The sequence below is a fragment of the Girardinichthys multiradiatus genome, chromosome 2, assembly GCF_021462225.1.
Source record: "Girardinichthys multiradiatus isolate DD_20200921_A chromosome 2, DD_fGirMul_XY1, whole genome shotgun sequence".
Lineage (NCBI taxonomy): Eukaryota > Metazoa > Chordata > Actinopteri > Cyprinodontiformes > Goodeidae > Girardinichthys > Girardinichthys multiradiatus.
The window spans coordinates 45184668-45205851 of NC_061795.1; the positions used below are offsets into that span (position 1 = coordinate 45184668).

A 21184-nucleotide genomic window follows, 5' to 3' on the forward strand; every position below is an offset into this window, starting at 1 on the left:
ACAATTTGTCAGACCGCAATTGTTATCATAATATCAATGTGTGCAATACTGCAAAAGACCGCTTAGATGCAATATTTCAAGCGCCCATGCATACAAATTCTGCATGCCAGTAACAATTTTTGGCCTGTTGGATGGTTTTTTACTGACCTTGATGGCCACACCTGGGGTATATACAGTATTTTTAGGGGCCAGGATCCTAAAGCTCACAACATTTGGTGAGGACATTGTGCTGAAGAAAAAGAAGAAGTCAGGAAGTGCTGAAGAAAGAGTCAGGAAAATCTGAGTAAATTGTAATCTATAGGGTTATTGGAAAATTAATCAATAGTGTAGAAATGTCATGTTATACTGATGTTTTTCAGCCCTCGTCTGAACTAACAGCTAAAGGTGCCCTTACTTTCCACCGCACTTTCATGGGCTGAGAATTTTTTATGTGATAAAGAGACTGGATTTAGATATAAGCAGCATTCAATTATATTCTTCGCTTTCTTTGTCTCTACAGGTTTTCTGGAAAGGCTGGCATTCAATATTCCTGGAAAGACTGACAAACAACCACATGCATGTGTGATAATCAATCTCCTGAAGTTACTGGAAGCCTTGTGTCTCAGGGATATGGAGATAATGGGGGGGGAAACAGTCTGCTACTGTTAGAAAAATGCATAGGTAGACCTGTACCTGTAGAGGTGAGTTAGTCAGATGGGCATCAGAATGGGTCAAGAGCTGGCATAAAGTGGACACTACTCTCAGATTAGATTTTTAACAGATTTGAGTCACCTGAAGCTCAGCAGCCAGTCGGATGCATCTCTGCTAAACGCAAACGCCAGGCACAGCTAGAGAAAACAATTAAATTAGTGCATTGAACGAAGCTTAACACACATAAAACCACAAACACTCCCGCTGAGAGCTGAAGGACAGATGTTGCCCCCACCTTGCCTCTCATCATCCTCTCAAATCCAGCCGGAGGGAAGATGAGATTTGGGTCCGACTCGTCCAATCATTCATTCGCTGCTTCATTCCCGGCTGAAACATCAGGCACATCCCTCTGAGACACCTATGCAGTGAGCATGATCTACTGTTATCGCTGTGCTTTTCAGTTTTTCCCCCCATGGGGACAGAGATGAAGTAAAAGGACTTTGCTGCAAAGGATCTGAACTTCTTTAAATCTCATGTGAGCAGATTTAAACTTAACCATACTCTTGTACATCATCTCAGTGCCGAGGTGGAGGGAATGTACAGACAGTACGGACTGAAGGGGGGAGGAATTAAGGCTCATAAAAAACAAGAGGAGCAGAGAAGGTGAAAATAGACGAAGAGGAGACTGGTTTTTATTGTCCAAAAGGAAGGACCTCCTCCCCTCTGCTGCTCCTCCCTCCGTCTTCCCTCTCTCTCTCCTCTGATCTACAAGCTCTCCTTGGCTTCAGTGCAGCGAGGAGACGGCAACAGCAAATAAGCTGAGCAGAGGAGCCAAGCTCAGCGTGAAAACAGGACAGAGTCTCTGCATCCTTGCACTGGATCTCACTGAAGCAGCACGCCGCTGGTAATCCTGAAACGTGGGATGAAGGCTGGGGACCCAAGGGCAGGGGAAGTTTTAAGTGAACTAAATGAGTGAATGAAGGATAAACCGGTGAGGAGAGCATCTGGAACGACTTCGGAAACAGTCAGGTTACAGTTGTGTGAGATTTAGCGGAGACAGGGAGAAGTAGGATCTCTGAGAGTGTGACACTGATCCATCCTCTGTCTGTGGCTCCCTGCTCCTGCTGCTCTGACAAACAGGGTGCTCCAGCGTGGCGGTGGGCTCCTCCCAGTTACCAAACCTCAGTGGTTGTCGGACCGGTTACAGTGGCAGGCCCAGGGGTGGGGGCATGGCCGTGGGGGGGCCGCATCCCGTCCTCCACGCTCCACCGCGACAGAGGCTTCGGCTGGGGGTCCTGGAGCTGGAGCCCACCTAGGGGAACCCTCAGACTATCAGAGCTCCGCCCTTGGATGAGTGGAGGGGTTGCGGTGGCAGGGGGAGGTAGCGTGGTCGGAGATAGAGGGGACAAAGGAGGCAAAGTGAGATGTTCCCGCAGAGTCTGGCTTCTCCTTGGAACGCTGGCCCTTGTCTTCCTCACCTCACTCTTCTTGTCCGTCTCACTCCGGGGGGGCATTGGCTTCAACTACCTGGAGCCGCCCGGGTGGGAGGAGTCCAGGCGGGTGAAGCTCGTGCCCAGCTACGTGGGTGCACACCGGCTGTCATCCCCTGTAACACCCCTGCAGAAAACATGTGCCTGCCCTCGCTGTGTCGGAGACCCCGGAGTCTCTGACTGGTTTGATGAGAACTACGACCCGGATATCTCTCCAGTCTGGACCAGGGACAACATCCAGCTGCCCTCGGATGTCTACTACTGGTGGGTGGTAAGTAACAACAGTTATTATTTCATTTAAAAGTTTAATCTGCAGCTGCAGCCCAAAATCCATGAAACCTCAACTTTTTTCTCTTGAAGCCAATAGAAAATTGAATTCCTTTTCTAATAATCTAACCACTCTACACTCCTATTTTAAAGTGTATCGGTGAGCTTTATTTTAAAAGTGTAACCCACAACTCCTTCCTGGTTTTTCATGTAAGCTTCTAAAGCTGAAAATACAACCTTGCTCTAAATTATTTATTTCCTTCAACCAGATTTGTCCCATCAAGGTCATATATCTCTTTTCAAAGGGAGATCTGGCCAAGATAACAATATGTACAATATCCCTATTGCAAAGAACTATTTTGATGCAATGTTTTTAAGATACTATATTTGTGGTATTTAGTATTTATTTTCATGTTGAATACACTCCTGTCTCCCCCTCCATAGCCACACTAAATGTATATTTTTAGTGGCTTGGATGCTAAAGCTTACAGTGATTGTCGGATGATATTGTGATGAAGAAAAACAAAGAAAGGAGTCAGCATGTGTCATATCTGCACATCATAACTGACATCATCATTGCAATATTCAGCAATACTATTACCTTATATCATGCAGCCCTACCAGAAACCCCTTCCCACAGTTACCCTCAACTCCATGCTTTTCACCAGGACTTTGATTTCATTCAGGGATGTAAAATTTAGCAGATGGCATTCAGACCAAAGAGACCATAACATCTTTTTCTTTCAGTTTACTTTGTATTCTTGGAAGCACCATTTTTAAAATGTCGATTAAATGAAGATTCTGATTTCCTCGTTTCCATATCATTTCCATATGATGGGTAAGATGGAAAAATGATTTTGTATTTGTACACAGATCAGTTACCAACAAGCATGTAGAGATGACCAGTTTGAATGAGAGTAGTTAAAAATAATGATGAAAGAGGAAACAATGGTAAATAATAAATCTCAGTTCCCTATGATAGACATTATTATATATAAAACTGTGAGCATGAAAGTAGACTTAGAAGAGTGAAGCGAATAAGCAGATAAATTAATGTACAGTATATCTCCTTAGTAACATTGGTAAGGATAATTCTACAGGTTTGAATTTTATATCAAAAGAAGAGCAAGACTAACTTCCATCCATCCATCCATTCTCTTCCGCTTATCCGGGGTCAGGTCGCAGGGGCAGCAGCCTAAGCAGAGAGACCCAGACTTCCCTCTCCCCGGCCACTTGGGCCAGCTCGTCCAGGGGGAATCCCAAGGCATTCCCAGGCCAGCCAAGAAACATAGTCACTCCAGCATGTCCTGGGTCTTCCTCTGGGCCTCCTTCCGGTGGGACGTGCCCGGAACACCTCACCAGGGAGGCATCCAGGAGGCATTCTAACCAGATGCTCAAGCCACCTCAACTGGCTCCTCTCGACGTGGAGAAGCAGTGGCTCTACTCTGAGTCCCTCCCGGATGACAGAGTTTCTTCCCCTATCTCTAAGGGAGAGCCCAGACACCCTGAGGAGGAAACTCATTTTGGCTGCTTGTATCTGTGACCTCTGATTTCGGTCATGACCCAAACCTCTTGACCATAGATGAGGGCAGGAACGTAGATCACCCGGTAAATCGAGAGCCTCGCTTTTTGACTCAGCTCTCTCTTTACTATGACAGACTGGTACAGCTCCCACATCACTGCTGATGCAGCATTGATCCATCTATTGATCTACCACTACATTTTTCCCTCATTCATGAACAAGACCCCAAGATACTTGAACTCCTCCACTTGAGGCAGGACCTCCGCCCTGACCCGGAGAAGGCACTCTACCCTTTTCTGGCTTAAGACCATGGCCTCGGAGTTGGAGGTACTGATTCTCATCCCGGCCGCTTCACACTCGGCTGCAAACTGCTCCAGTGAGAGCTGTAGATCACGAGCTGATGAAGCCAATAGGACCACATCATCCGCAAATAGCAGAGACGCAATCCTACGGCCACCAAAACGAATCCCCTCAACACCTTGGCTGCACCTAGAAATTCTGTCCGTAAAAGTTGTGAACAGAATTGGTGACAAAGGACAACCTAGGTGGAGTCCAACCCTCACTGGAAACGAGTCCGACTTACTGCCGGCAATGCGGGCCAAGCTCTGACACCGGTCATACAGGGACCTAACAGCCCGTATCAAAGGGCCTGGTACCCCATACTCCCGCAGTACCCCCATAAGATTTCCCGAGGGACACGGTCGAACTCCTTCTCCAAGTCCACAAAGCACAAGTAGACTGGTTGGGCGAACTCCCATGCACCCTCCAGGACCCTGCTGAGGGTATAGAGCTGGTCTGGTGTTCCACCGCCCGGACGAAAACCACACTGCTCTTCCTGAATCCGAGGTTCGACTTTCCGACAGACCCTCCTCTCCACAACCCCCAAATAGACCTTACCAGGGAGGCTTAAGAGTGTGACTCCCCTATAGTTAGAACACACTCTACGGTCTCCCTTTTTGGGTAGGGGGACCATCAACCCCGGTCCACCAATCCAGTGGAACTGCCCCCGATGTCCACGCAATGCTGCAGAGTTGCGTTAACCAACACAACCCTACAACATCCAGAGCCTTAAGGAATCTCATCCATTCCCGGGGCCTTACCACCGAGGAGCTGTTTAATTACCTCTGTGACCTCAGCACCAGAGATTGGAGAGGCCACCCCAAGGTCCCCGGGCTCCGCTTCCTCAGTGGAGGAAGCGGAGCCTGGGGACCCCAAGAGGCACCGGATTATACTGTGTCAAAGGCCTGTTAGAAGTACTAATCAAACAGCTTTTTAGGAGTAGATGTGCAGCAGTAAATTAATGTATTATCAGCATAGAAATGAAAAACTAGGTTTAGAATACTCTGCTTTATATTTATATCAAGAAAACAGAAATGGTCCAAGAACTCAACCTTGTGGAACTCCCTAATGGACTTATTTTGAGTAGGAGTTGAACCATCAATCTGATTGGCCTGGGTTTCACGTATAACATATTTAGAAACCACTGAATTGCTTTTCTAGAAAAAACCCAGAAAAGTTAAAAATCAAGGGATGAACAGTACTGAAAGTTTTAGGAAACCAGTAAAAAGACAGCACTGCTTCTCATTGAGAAGTATTCTTATGTCATTATCAGTTTAGTTCAACTTCTAATCAGAAATGATATTATAGATCAAATTTTACAGCGCCTATGGAGGCCACAGATGTAAAAAAGAAGCTGCAGAAGCACCAGAGATCTAGAAAATGCAGTCACTGGTTCCTGTGGTGATTCCCTTCTTTTCAGGTGTTCGGGTAGCAGTTGGAGCTTTGGGTATCTGCTGGAAAGTATGGCTAAGCTATGGAGCTCCAAACAGAGCTGGGATTTGTACTAATTTTATCAAAATTTCCTTATTTTTTTACATTTTGGGAATTTTGTAAACACTGTACAGTGCCTACTAAGAAAACAAAACACTATTTACAACAAAGAAGCACATTTTAGTCCGTCATCAGTCAGTCATTTTCTATACTGCTTCTTCCATAGTGGGTCATCGGGGAAGCTGGTGCCTATCTCCAGCAGTCTATGGGTGTGAGGCGGGGTACACCCTGGACAGGTCGCCAGTCCATCGCAGGTCAACACATAAACAACCATGGACACACTCATTCATACACCTAAGGGCAATTTAGAGAGACCAATTAACCTAAAAGGAATATCTTTGGCCTGGGGGAGGAAGCCGGAGTACCTGGTGAGAAACCATGCATGCACAGGGAGAACATCGAAACTCCATGCAGAAAGACCCCCGGCTAGGAGTCGAACCCAGGACCTTCTTGCTTCAAGGCATAAGTGCTACCAACTGCACCACCATGCAGCCCTAGCACATTTTAATTTGTATATTTTTTGCACTGTGACAGGTGTATTAAACAATAGTGCTTATGCATCGACACCCTTAAATAGTATTTCTGATCTGGGTTAAGAACTGCTAAGGCTGGATTTAACTATACCAGTGCTGTTGTTACAAACATCGTTTTTTTTTTGTCTGTAAGTTTGATGGTTTCATTTTTTAAAGTTTTAAATCTTAAAATTAAAGATCAGTTAAATAATTTTTCATTTCTTTATAAGCACCTAAAACAACAATAAACATCTCACATTAAAACCAGATGATAAATAAATAAAAATATAGCAAAATATGTGCACAAGTAATAAACATAAGAATGCAGAAGATGGAAGAATCGATATGAATTGATGTGTGTCAACTTGGTCCCTCATCCAGCACAGACACTGCAGGCGCAGGAAACGACAGGCCTGAGTCTGTCTAAAGATAACAAAATCTCCTTTGCTGCTCCTCTAAAGCTCAATGATTAACAGCTTTCACCATGTTTGTTTGTCTGCCACCAGCTGAGCACTGCACATAATCCCACATAAAACTATTACAGACTAAACACGCAACATAGAACATGGAAAACCTGGGAGCCTTTGAAATGCAGTCAGTTGGGCTCTCGAACTCTGAACTTTGAACAGCTTGCAGATTCCAGCGCTTCAAGTCATTATGTGGAGCTCAACAGATCAAGTCTCGGCTTTTCTGTCACACTCAACATGCACTCACGGGTTCCAGTCAGTCTCTGTAGTTTTAGATGGTGTCACGTTTTTCTTCTAAACTGGACAAAAATCTCTTCTATAAATGGTGGTGGCTGCATCCTTTCTTCAGGGATGATTGAAGAAAGGAGGGGAAGCAAGCAACCATGAGCACACACTCATACCTCAGGACAACCCCTGTAACTGATTTAGCTAAAAGTCGTGGTTTTGGTCTTTGGGAGGAAACCGGAGTACCTGGAGAGAACCCACGCATGTAGGCGGAGAACATGCAAACTTCATGCAGAAAGACCCCAGGCAGGGATTAAAACTCAGGACCTTCTGGCTGCAGGGCCACAGTGTCACCAACTGCACCACAATTCAGCCCTAAATAAATAAATGTCGTGTTAAGTTTGTTTTTTAAGAGTTGATAAAGATTAGTTATTTGTTTACAGGTCAAATATGGGTGTACTTTTTTCCAGCAACATCTTTATTGTTTTTTTAAACTTTATAAACACCACATCAATTAGTATAAATCCAACCAGATTGAACCAACAATGTTAACAAGAGGTACAATGACAGTTTAGGAATAAATTAAAATAAAAATCCCCTCTTAAAATCTCCTCAAAGTAATGATATATAAGATTTGGCTTATTTTGTTGATCTTCTACTAGAAGCAGTCCTGTGAAACAATTAGGACACCCTTTAAAAGCTGGTGTGTTGTTCTAACATATCTGAAAACATGGATGTCTGATATAAATGAAACAATACTGAAAAATTTGAATTGGAGAACCCTGAGCATCCGCTTCATGAGACTGTTGTACAACAACAGAGTGTCTTCAGTCAGAGGCTTCTTCAGATCTGCTGTAAGACAGACCTCTACAGGAGATCCTTCCTGCCCACAGCCATCAGCATCTACAACGACTCTTTGGAGAAACCTGCAGAATATGAGCTATAACATTTCATTTCCCTTTGGGATCAATAAAGTATTTTTAAATTTAATTTGAATTGAATATAAGGCTGCACAAAATATCACAAGTTTATCATCATCGCAGTATCACTGTACGGATTATGCATATCGCAAAAAACGGCCTGGGCTGCAATAAATGTTAACTATCTGAGTACCTGTAAGATATTTTGACACTAGTAGTTAAATGCGGCATGAACATGTTTTACAAGAGAACGAGATAATAAGAGGGTCAAGTCATAACCTAAATACAACTAAGCAGACGTGCCCAAAGTAATTTTTCAATAAAACCTTGTTGAGATGAAAATAATACATTTATTAGTTTTTAGAAGCTGGATAGACTGCTCACTATCCGGGTCTATGTTTGCTATTAACCTAAATCAGGAAGGAAGTAACACTTTTTAATTATTTATTGATTGCAAGTCATATCGTCATGGCAACATTTACCAATAATAATGCATATCGCATGTTTTCTATATAGCGTGCAGCCCTGGCTAATAACCCTTTGTGGGAGCAGTAAACAGAATGCACCCAAAGCACCTCTATTTCTCCAAATTACCCAAAATATATTTCTAACATTAAACCTTAGGGTGAGTACTTACTTCTTAACCTGACTCCAGCATCAGCCTCACATTATTTTCAGAAGCCGCAACATAAATACCTTTTTGACACCTTGTAAAGCTCCTTTGAACATTTTATATTTGTAAGTTTGGGCTGTGGCAGTGCAGTCATCTTCATGAAGGATATAGCTTTATTAGGGGTCCAGCTTAAGGGGAGTAATGCATCATAATCACCTCCTCATCTTCACTCATTACCAAGACAAGCAATCCCTCTTACAAGAAGTACATGCTCCGTCTGTGTTCCTGCCAGTGGATCGATGGAAAAAGCAACAAATATGCCACAGAGGAATGTTGGAAGCAGATAGAAAGCATGAATGCCTCCTCCTATGTTCCTATATGGATCTTATGTGGCATTCTTTCTGCTGCGGGAGCTTTTTAACCGATAGTTTGAGCTGTGTGATGACCAGCTGTGGCCTCAGCTCAGCTTTTGGAGATGGCAGAAAACTGCAGGCCAGCAGCTGCCAAGTCATGAAGTTGTGCTGCCAAAGGAAGGCAACAAACAAGAAAAGAAACACGTGAGGATGAGAAATAGGAATAGGAAGAATAATGTTTGAGGTTTACAGAGATTTGGACCGTCGCTGATGCAGCTACTGACCTAAAACTTAACATACCTCGGATGATCCTAGATACACAAAGGAGCGTTATCTCAGATCCTTCCTCCCAGCAGCTGTTACACTTTATAACCTTCACTGCTCCCAACAGACTCAATAAGTGTTTACATCCCTGTCTGTTGTTGCTATTTATGAGCAAACACACATGCACGTTTTGTACGTTTTTCAAATTACCCTACTTAGTTCCACATTTATTTAATCTCAGTATGATATTTTTAATAACTGTACAGTATTTTAGGTTGTAAATTATCAGTTTTGTTCATTCTCTTTTTTGTTTTTATATTTTCTACCTTGCCTTTCAGTTTGCTGCTGATACACCTGAATTTCCCCCTGTGGGACTATATTAAATATTTATACTCTATTCTATGTGTGAAAAAAAAATGCAGCAGAGGAATCATTTTAAAACATTTATGATCATGTGAAATTCTTTATCCCTTTAACAACTTCATTTGACAAATTCACTTTAAACCAGGAGACAACCAGAGAAAAATCTGTACACAGAGGGACAGGGCAAGCAGGTGAGTGTGATGAGGAGGAGATGAGGGACAGCAGAGACCAATGAAGGGAGAGAGAGACCTGAACAGGAGCAGACGGAGAGAAACACCGGGAAGAAATGTAACAGAACATCTCTAACTGTAGACAATAAACTAAGACATTGGTATGAACTAAAATAGTAACACTGAGAATATAAACAAGGAAAGAAACACATCTACAGAAATCCAAAGCTTAAACACCCAAGGATCATAACAAGTAAATCATTTTATCCCCCTTTAGTAGAACCAACCTGCTAGTGGTCCTGTAAGGCAACCAGTCCCACCCTTCTGTTTGCATAAGCTGTCTGGTCAGAAGAAAAACACTTTTACCAAATTAACCATTTGTGCGGATTATCACCTTGAGGCCTGTGCTATTAGGGAAAGGCACTGATTTGAGCTGCAGCTTTTGAGAATTTATTAGTCCTCTTCTGTTGAAAAGTGACCCGACTCACAGCAGTCAGCAGATCGCCACCGCTCCAATCAATAAATCCATTTTAACTTAACTGGAGTTAATGGATGGCTGGGAGGGAGAAAGGGTCGGCAACTTAAAATGAAAAAGTATCTGCCTGCTGCTCTGTTTCTGCTGCAGCCTGACAGAAAGGAGAGGAAGGGACAAACATCTGCAGATTTAAACGTTTTTCAGTTAATTACTACTTCCCGAGACAAAATCTTCCGTCCAAACAATATTAATGTGCAAATAATCTCACAATCCTGAGGGTGAAATGTTCTCTCTGCATCACTTCACTGTCTTTATCCCTGAGTTTTTCATGCAGTCCTGAAGCACAAAAACAATCATCCGGTATAGATGAGGTCAATATAATCTAACAACTCGTGGCCTTTTACAGTGCATTATTATTTGAAAACAATTACATGCTGGAATAGGAAGGGGGCATCCGCAAGCCCTTCCCAGAAAATTGAGAGCACAATCATTTCTAAAATGTCTTTCAGCGTCATCACCATTGCACTAGAACTAAGGAACCAAGCTCATCTCCTGAAAAACAGTCCCACCCCATAATCCCCTCTGCACTGACTTTAAATTGGACACAAAGCACTCTCCTGGTCACTGCCAAACCCAGACTGATCCATGTGATGACCAGACAGGAAGGTATGATCTGTCATTACAGAGTACACGTCTGCACTGCTCTAGAGTCCAGTGACAGCATGCTTACTCAGCCACATGACGTTTGGAAGGTTGTAGCTGTTGACTCTGCAGAAAGTTGACCTCTGCGCACTGTGCACCTCAGCTCCCTCTGACCCGGCTCTGAGTTACATGTCCTATCACTTTGTGACAGACTTTCTGCTGTTCCCCGTCACTTTCACTTTCTTATAATACCTTTAACAGCTGACTGTGGGATATTTAGTAACGAAGAAATGTCATCACTGGACTTATAGCACAGCTGGCATCCAATCATGGTACCATGGTGGAATTCACTGAGCTCCTGTGGGCAACCCACTTTTTTACAAATGTCTTTAGAAGCAAACTTCATGCATAAGAGTTGGGGTTTTATATACATGTGGTCATGAATGTTATAGGAAAACTTGAATTCAACTTTTTGGAGGGATGACCCAATACTGCCCTCAGTTGTGACTGGTGACCAGGGTGTACTCCGCCTCTTGCCCATTGACTGCTAAGCATCCATGACCCTGCAAAGTCTAGGCGGGTACAGCAAAAGGAAGGATGGACGTCCACATCATGATCCAGCAGCTTGATGTCTGTCACATCATCATGAAGAACTTTTAACCCTCTTTTCTGTTTTAATACAGAAACCTGAATTTAAATATCTTTTGATACCAATATTTTCCAAACAAACACTGCTGTTGTTTAATCAATTGAATAAACCCCACAGCCACAATCAGACTTTTCTTCTAACATTTACTAGATTAATTATTTTATAAAAAGCCTCATAATTAGGCTGTATTCACATTCTTGTCACAATGGACTTCAAAGGACAACAGTAGTTTTGAAAAGGTTGCTTCTGTCAACTGTTTAGGTTTATTGAGGTGTAAATTAGCTAAAATTGTGTAAAAATCTGTTACGTCTAGTTTTTCTGCAGTTAACAGTCAATAATTATCCATGAACTGAGCAATGACAGGGTATGAGAGCGATTGAGGGGAGCCTAAACGGCTCATTAAAATAATAGTTCCTTATTTTTAAGGAGCCCAGCAGCAGGGGGGGTGTCCACAGCTATCACCCAGGCTACCATTAAACTCAGCATTGATCCCCCCTGTGGAAGATCCTAAATCCTTTAGAGGTTCATTTGACCCTGTGCTGGACTGCCGCTCTGCCTCTCGCCCTCTGACAGCTCGGACCGGGTCCATGTCGAACTCCTCGAGCCCAATGAGGAGAGCATCTGGTACCAACAAACAACCAGGAGTGGCTTTCAGCTAAATCTACAAACTATTTCCTGTTCATCATGGATCTAGTTGGGGTGTAGGCATGGGCCGGTAAAAGATTCTCTCAGTATGATAAAAATTACCTCAAAATTTACAGCAGACATGTGTAACGAGATCCAGTTGTTTTCTTTAGAACAGAAAAGATTTTAAAAAATGAATGGGGATGCGCCAACCCGTTTTCTGGTCTTCATTTTGGGTTAACCTTTGACCTGCTGATACCGGACAACATTCAGTAAAACGTCCTAGCTTTCCTGCTTCAGCTTTGATTCACTGTTTATAAGAGGAGCTGTCACGCTGTGTTGCACATAAAGACATCCTATTTTATAATTGCATTTTAAACATTCTTTACCGTAACACAACATTAAACAGGCCAACCAGAGGGCTGTGCAGCACAACAAACCAGCAGACGACACAGAATAAAATACAGAAATCACCAGCGATGAGGAAAACAATCGCAATAAAAACATACCCGGCGGGAGCATGTCTGACATGCAGTGGTAAACCGTTCACCTGCAACAGAGAAGGCTCTGTGACCTCTGACCTTGCATCATGTGGGAATCAGTGAAGGCATCTGATCTACTGACCTCTGAGAGCACTAAATCTCCTATCTTACTTTACCTAAATATGTGATTTCATTACTTTTCATACATTTTCAGATTTCTCAGAAGGATTACCAGCGAAAGCCAAATATTAGTATTTGAAAATTTGGACTAAAGCTGTTTTTACACCAATGACCATAGATTTTTAGATTTCTCAGAAGGATTTTATTACAATTATTTCATATCAGTGAGAACCAAATATTATTAGTATTTGAAAGTTTGGACCTTTCTTCTAGCACAGGATAAATTCCTTACCATAGAGGACTTAATGAGCTAATTACCTCTATTAGAAAGATTGGATTAGAACCAGCTCTGACCAGTAAACTCCCAAGGATTATTAATGTCATTTGATTTGTTTTTCTGCATTTGATTTTCTGTATCATTGTAATGTTTTTCCTTATGTACAGCGCTTTGAGTGCCTTGTTGCTGAAAAGCTCTACATAAATAAACTTGACTTGACTAAAAGCATATAAAATTATTTTAAAATGTATTCAGAAATGAACCTGAAGCCAGTGAAGAGATGCCAGAACTGGATGGAAACAGCATGACCTCAGTCATAGCATCATATAATGGCCATTGGCACAGCTAGCATGGCTAGCTAAACTAAAACAGTAGTTTCTGTGTTTCCTTCAGGATGTAGATCCTTACCTTAACCCCGAGATTTCCAAACGGTTGTCAACGTACTCCGTTCTGCCTTCCTGTTATCTGCTCCTTAATCTCGCTTCCTGTCACTCTCCTGCATCCTGAATCAGCTGCAGATGTTTGTTGACGGGTTGACAAAGGGGAGAATTTTTGGGTTTCTGACCCGGCAGTCACCAGTTGGGTCCAGTCGGGCTGAGAGTCATCAGATTCTGGTCAACAGATGATTTTTCTGTCCAACTCTAATGGTTATAACAATGTTATTCTTTGTTGTCGTATTTCAGACTGAAATGGCGATCTCAATAATCACGGCGAAGTTTAGTAGTTTTGCAGACTTGTGCAGAGTATTAAAACCGAATTTAAAGGAGCTGGTGATGGCTAGTTAATTAGTTGGGCTTTCTCCTCTGTGGCCTTTGTGCAATCAGCTGGCTACTGAAACAGCTAACAAAAATCATCTCAGAGACAAGGCTAGTTATGATCAACGTGTCAGGGATCAAGCACTAATGGAAAGTGACAGGGGTTAAAAATGTTGGCCTGACAGGAAAACATAAATTGCAAGATCGCTGGAAACCTACCCCCTATTTGTTATTAAAAACTGGCCTGTTTACAGAGTTCGACCAGAAGACAGAAATGGCAGTGTCAAAACCTTACACAGAGATTATCTTCTGCCAATAGGTTATCTGGTTCGGTTGTCTGAGCAAAAAGAACCTTCTGAGAGGTTTGAGAAACCCCCTTGTCACAACGAGGCACTCTGAACATCAGTTTAAAAGAAGGCAGTTGTCTCCAGATCACAGGTCTGATGCTTCCTCTTTATCAGATTCTGATTTTGACTATGAACATACCTGTCAACCCCTGAACATTAGCGAACTTACAACAGGTGTCAGAACTACAGGTCACATTACTGATAATCCATCAGTCAGGAAGTGAAGAATCTCACTTATCTGAAAATGAATCAGAGTTGATCGAAACAAATGAAGGAGCACAAGATGAAAATCCAATGCAAGCAACATCTAGTGAAGCAGAGGGCAATATGTTTGAGGAAACAGATGTTGAGCACATAGCTTCAACAAGCTCAAATCTGAACAGCGATTTATCTAAAATACGAAAATAAAAGCATGAAAAGAAACCAGTTTTATGTTTTACCTATGACCAAAGTGGAAATCCTACAGAGGAACCCGTAACTATAGTGCATCATGGCATGGTGATTCAGTTAAACCTTAATTTTCAAGGCAAATCTACAAAAAGCTCTAAAAGCAAACACTTATCCAAGACTCAGTATAGTCAGAGGAGGACATCTAGACCCTTTAGAAAGGGGAGGATGTACCCCAGTTTGAACACTGCTATATAGTACAAACGTCATAGTAAATAGTTCATAGTAATACCATTTATATAAAAAAGCAATGTGTAATTGATAAAAAGTGGAATAAAAACCGTAAAAAGTGGAATAAATATGAAAGATAAATATAATAAATGTATTTTAAAAAGATAAAATACTTTAAAAAAAGATAAAATACTATGTCATTTAAAAATGTATCAGGTTTAAAAGTAGTTCATACCTGTTCAGAACACCTAGAATAAAAACAGGTCATTTTACCACGTGCCTTGAATGTTACCTAAGTTTGCTTAAGGTGTGGCAGGTTCACAACCTACTTTTTGATTTGTGCTAAGTGTCAATCTTGTTTGGGTTTGTATCATATTGGATGAAGTGTTTTATTTTGCCCAGTCAGATGGGAGTGGGTGGGATTTATGGTACGCTGCCTCGGCAACAACAACTGACATCAAGAGTTGGAAACTAACTGGAAATGACTGTTTAACATCAACGCTGAGGAATTTTGACCCACTCTGCTTTGCAGAAACATTTTACTTCAGCCACGTTTGAATATTATTGTCACGGTCTGAAGTGGTTTTGGACCAAAATGCAAACAGGGATTAGGGCTCGGGATGTTGCAAAGTAGATCAGTTTTAATAAGGCATGTAGTCAGCACTTACAGGTTCGCTGGGAAAAAATACTCCGTAGCACAAATGCAGGGAAACATGAGGAGCTCGAGGAGAGACAGGACATTACACGAGGAACCAGCGGGGAATGATGAGTACAACCAGGTATGTAAGCAGGGAGAGGAGGAGAATGGACCAATGAAAGGAAGGCTAAGGTGATCAGAGGAATAGTGGAAACAGGTGTGGACCGGGCTGCAGGGAACTGAGGGAATATGTTACTATGGAAACAGGAGCTAGACAATGCAGAGACTGGAAGGGAGCACTAAACTAAAGACAACTTGAGGGAAAAGAAACCTAAACATAAACTAACATAAATAGTAATTCTAGGAAGAACTAAACAGGGGCAAGGTTGGATGCCAGACGACCTTTAGAGTCCACAACACAAAAAACAACCCGACCAGGGTGAGCGGAGGGGGCATCGGAAGGAGGGCAAAAGTCCAAAAACAAAAATAACCCATTAGGGGAAAATCTAGTGTCCAAGAAACAGAAAATAAGCCACAGGGTCAGATCAAGGTCCAAGAAAACAAAAACAAGTCACAAAAGCAGATCAAAGTCCAAACAAAACAAAGTCCAGAAGGCCGGCGACGAAGGGGCAGATGATCTGGAGGTCTATCACGGAGCGTAGAGGACCCTTGGAGCAGGATGTCTGGAAGTCGGCTACGCCGAGTAGAGGACCCTCGGGATGGCAGATCAGGAGGTCGGCCGCGGAGCGTAGAGGACCCTTAGGACGGAGGTTGGGGTGAAGTTTGCGAGGCCGGCGCCTAGACCAGGTGTACCCACAAAGATGCTTATTGGTAGACCGGCGTCTTGGAGGTTCGGCCGAGCCGAGTAGAGGGCCCTCGGTCAGGAGGTCTGAGATCAAGCAGGAACTCAGGAGGCTTGGAGTCAGGTTGAAAGTCTGATGGCTGAAAGTATGATGGCTGAGAGTCTAAAGACTTGAAGTCAGTCAGAAAGTCGGTCATGGAGTCTCGGGGTTTGAAGTCTGTATTGAAGTCTGCAGTCTTGCTGTCATGCCAGGTCTCTGGGGACTTGGAGTCTTGGTCGCAGTTGGAAGACTTGGAGTCTGGGTCAAGGTCTGGGTCGTAGTCAAATGTCTTAGAGTCATTCTGAGGCTCTGAAGACTTGACAGCATGCTGGGGCTCTGAAGGCTCGACGGCATGCTGGGGCTCTGGAGGCTTAACTAGAGACGATTCATCCTTGAACCCCTCTCGGAACTCTGGAGCTTGGATAGGAGGCTTGTCGGCTAGCTGGGAAACCGTCTTTTGGGCAGTCAGCCGGGGCTCTGGAAGCTTAACAGCCGGCTGAGGCACAGAATACTTGGACCCACAATCATTCTGGGAAGCAGTGCAAAAACCGCTGGAGTCCGGGAAAACAGCAGATGGCTCCGGAGATGCCGCAGGAGAGCCCTGAGAAGGTGCAGGTGGGCCCGGAGAAGCTGCAGCTGGGCCCGGAGAAGTTGCAGGTGGGCCCGGATTAGGCACTGGAGCTTGTCTTGATGGAGTTGGTGGACCTCCAGCAGAGACTGAAGCTGGAGCGTCCAAAAACCCCACACCAGGAAACTTCTTTCGAAGCGCCTGGAGCACTAAAGCACAGTCCTGGGGGTTTTTGGCCAAATTATAGGTCATGCTACAGTATCTTGAATTCAAGTATAGACTTTGGCTAGGAGGCATTCAGAGGAGGCCTTGCTACTATGCTTTGGACCATTGTTCTGCTACAGAACCAAAGTGTGATTAGGCTTAAGGTTTTGTATTGATAGCTGGACTATCTCCTGCAGGATGTTCTGGTAGAGAGCAACATTCATGATTCCATCAGTTGTGTAAAGTTGTTCAGGTCTTAAGGAAACAAATCAGCTCCAAACCATCATACTACCACCACCATGTTTGACTGTCAATAGGATGTTCTGTTCTGAAATGCTGCGTTAGTTTTATGTCAGATGTAGCCGGTCCCACCCCTCCCAAATGTCCCACTTCAGTCAACAAAATATTTTCCCAAATGTCTTGGAGATCATCAAGATGTTTTTTGGTAAACGTGAGCTTTACGCTCTTTTGGGTCAGCGGTGTTTTTGGCCTTAGAACTCTCCACTGGATGCCATTTTTGCTCAGTCTCTCCTTCTTATTGTTGAATCTTGAACTCTGACCTTAACTGAGCCAAGTGAGGCCTGCAGGGCTTAAGATCTTGTTCTAGGTTGTTTTGTGACTTCCTGGCTAAGTCATTAATGTGATCTTGGAGTGATTTTGTTTGACCAGCCTCTCCTGGGAAGGTTCTCCACTGCTGCATGTTTTCTCCAGACTATGGCTCTCGCTTTGGTTTGCTGCCAAAGTCCTAGAAATGGCTTTGTACCCTGACTGGTAGATATCAAAGATATTGCTTTTTCTACAGATTTTTATAAATAAATTAGAGGTTCTATTTAAATTGTTTATAATATTTGCAGGTTAGGTGATAATCAGGTCTGGGTTTGGCTTGTGGAATTAATCTCAGCTTTCTCAAAACTGTAGTTTAATCCCAGGTGTCATGATTTAACCATAACTTTTCAGAAAGAGCCAAGTGTTTAGCTTTTTTTCCCTTAATGAATTAAATCATAATTTTAAATCTGCCTTTTGTATTTATTCAGGTTATCTTTATCCAATATTGTAATTTATTCGATGATCTGATATGTTTAAATGTGACAAAAAAAGCAAAAACAGAAGACATTTGTAAGGGACCAAACACTTTTTCACAGCACTGTGTTAGGAAGACAAGGAGCATAAATTCAGAGACATGAAAACAAAGCAAGAGGGAGTAAAATAAAGATTACCAGTTGCTGACGAGCTGCATGGTGCACTTGGATCCCAGAGAGATGAAGAAGAACAAAGGAAGGAGGAGGAGCAACAAAGAGAAAGCAAGGGAAATTAAGGAAAAGGAATTAGACCTGAGTGCCTGGAGAGCGTTGGAGAGGATGCAAACCTTAGTGAAAGAAATCTGTGTTGGGAGAATTTAGGCCAATAGGGGTTGCAAAGGCAGTGGTGGCAAAAGAGTGTGAAATGAAATGAAGACTGCTGTGTAGGAGAAACGGAGGCGACAGTCACACCAATGAGGAGGTATAAAGAAAGTACATCCTCTAAAGTTTTAGGTTCCTAAGTTGCCTCAACATGATCAAAAAATATCTGTTACTTGCTAGGTCTTTATTTAACACCAACACACTGTCATTTATTTAACAAAAATGTTAAGCTCGGAGAAAATGAAAAACTAAGTGCACCCCGCGATCCAGCAGCATCTGCACTGCTCTTCATTCCAACATTGATTCAGTTCATTGAGGTTTGCAAACATTTCTGTTTGCCATGAAACTGAGGTCTGGACCTTGACTGGATTATTGCAGCACTTGGATTTTTAAAATCTTTTTCAGCCAGTCTGTTATAGATTTCCTGTCGTGTTTGACGGGATGTTGACTTTCTGTGCCCAGTTTTTTATCTGCTTGAGTCAAGGACATTCAAGCTTGGCCTCAGGGTTGCCAAACTGCTTATGAGATAAGGTGAGGGAAGAGCTCGGAGTAAGCACATTGTTCCTCCACATCCAGATGAGTTACAGTAGTTGGTAAAGGTCAGTGGCTAGAAAGAAGGCTGGAAATAGTTCAACAATTTAAATATGAAAGTGTAACAATTAACCTGTTGGTTAATCTGTTGGTTAATGGATGAATAAAGAGCACATTTTGAGTTAGAGATCTTTGGATAAACACCATTAACTTTGAACTCCCTACATAAAATCGACACGTTTCTCCAGGTCATTTAAACCCATCATTAAACACTCTGAAAGGCAGAAACATAACATGGATTGTTAAATTGTTCTATTGAAATAATGCTGTTAAGCATATTGCTTTTATTCAAGTACTTAAGCTCTTTCATAGCCTAACCCCACTGCAAGAATTTGCTAAACAGAACATATTTGGGCATGTCAGCTGGAGCAAGCTGTTGAGGAGATTGCACAACTCTATTCATGAAAGGGCTTTTAGGCTAAATAAATAATTAAATTGATTATTTCATACCTGGAACTATATACCAAATGAACTCCCAACTCTTAAAAATAAGGTTCCTGGAAAATCAGATTTCAAATATCATTTGTTTGGTTAGTTTTTTCTTATACCGGACCATCAACTTGTTTAAGTTGACAAAAAATGACAATTAGCCTCTGGCTTTAACCCTATGCATTTAGATTTATTTTAAAAATTATTAGAATCCTTACTATCCCTTTTTAAAAAAAAAAAAGAACTTCCTGGGCAGCTGCATTGGGGCTTTTTCAAGCATATACCATGGGAAGGAGGCCCTGCAGCAGTAGGTGATGTACGTGATGGATGGATGGATGGATGGATGGATGGATGGATGGATGACCCTCTCAGGGCCAGGTTTCAGCTTTCAGACAGATTACCTCTCATTTGACTTTTAAATACTTTGGTAACAGAGGAGTTCAAGGTCGACTCAGTGACTGCAGGATGCAATGGTCCTTTAGCTGCAAAATGAGCCCACATTATCAGCCCAAACATGGTGCTGCACATTTTAGCCAAAACATTTACATTTGGACTCAGATGTCCACTGGGCATGGTTCTAGAGGTCTGGTGCTTCATTCAGATGTAGATTTGCAAATATAATACATGCTTTTAGAGAGAAGATTGTTTTTAATCTCTCCCTTCCAAAAAACCGATCCTTAGGGTGTATTCACACCAGGAAAGTCCTTTGGTCCGCTTGTTTGGTCCGGACCAAAAGCGAACTTTCTTTTTTTCATTTGCTGCGGTTTGTTTTCACATTGTACTTTTTGCAAGTGAACTATTACTTGTAAACAAAGCCACGCGGGTGACGATCATTGCTCCTATTGGACAGAAATGAAGGGGGCGGGACAGAGCACAGACCCGGAAATGTAGGAAAACATCTGTAGACGTGCTGCGTTCAGCTCCTCTGTTCTGCATATTTATGCCGTTATTAAAGCTGCATATTATTGTGAGGTTGAAGAGCAGCTCATTTAACACAGACTTTGAGACGCTCCATTTATAATGTTGGAACCCCGTCGGAGAATGCGTGCTGAACGCCGACGTTCTCTACGTATCTTGTCCCGCAACAAGCCAGTAGCGTTGCTTAGCAACACACAGCTTATCAGGTATGATTACCTTACAACATACACCTTTGCTACTGGCTACGGTGGCTTTTTATGTCCAAAGAGACGTACGCGTTTTGTAGTTGGTTCAGATCGGGGCCGGTTTGTATTCAAGCGAACCGCACCAGAGTCCGTTTGGAAGCGGACCGAGACCACCTCAAAAAGTGGGTGTTGGTCCAGTTGTTTGGTCCGGACCAGGTTTCGCTTGAGTGTATTCACACCTGCACGAAAGGCCCGGACCAAGGGGGTAAACGAACTCTGGTCCGTTTAAAGCGGACCAAAAGTGGCAAGTGTGAAAACACCCTAAGTCTTCTTTTAATTGTTCTATGTTGATGCTGTGGTGAAAATGGAGATTAGACAAATGGACTCACTAATGTATCATTAGAACTGATTGAACTGAGAATTAAGTGAGACACTTTGCAGAGTTCAGCATTTCCAGCACTGTCATATTTTCCAAATGAAGCTCACAGATACCCTTCAGTGTAAGTAATTTAGCTCCTCAGGAACACTCTAACCAAAGTCTCTGAATGTGTCTGCAGATGTTACAGCCTCAGTTTAAACCACACAACATCCAGCAGGTGCTGCTCAGGCTCTTCCAGGTATTTTATCTTTAAGTTGTACTCAGCATGCTCAGCTTTGCATTATCAGAAACATCAGGAGGGGAGAGAATGCGTTATATTTGATTTTTTAGAGACCTGGCTGGCTGTTTAGTTATTTTGTGTCCTGTTTATCTACTGCCAGCCTTGTAGTTAATTTCCCGTGAATGTTGAAAGATGG

At 42.7% G+C, this 21184-nt stretch overlaps 1 protein-coding gene across 1 annotated transcript in view; it reads left to right on the forward strand.

Annotated features, from left to right (window-relative positions):
• Window positions 1-1683: 1683 nt before the first annotated feature.
• st3gal2 (ST3 beta-galactoside alpha-2,3-sialyltransferase 2) overlaps window positions 1684-21184 on the forward strand; it is a 32329-nt gene continuing 12828 nt past the window's right edge. Inside the window, exons 1-2 of the mRNA XM_047391550.1 lie at window positions 1684-2391; window positions 20947-21006. Coding sequence (XP_047247506.1) covers window positions 1981-2391; window positions 20947-21006 — 471 coding nt within the window. The 5' untranslated portion in view covers window positions 1684-1980. The remainder of the gene's footprint in view (window positions 2392-20946; window positions 21007-21184) is intronic.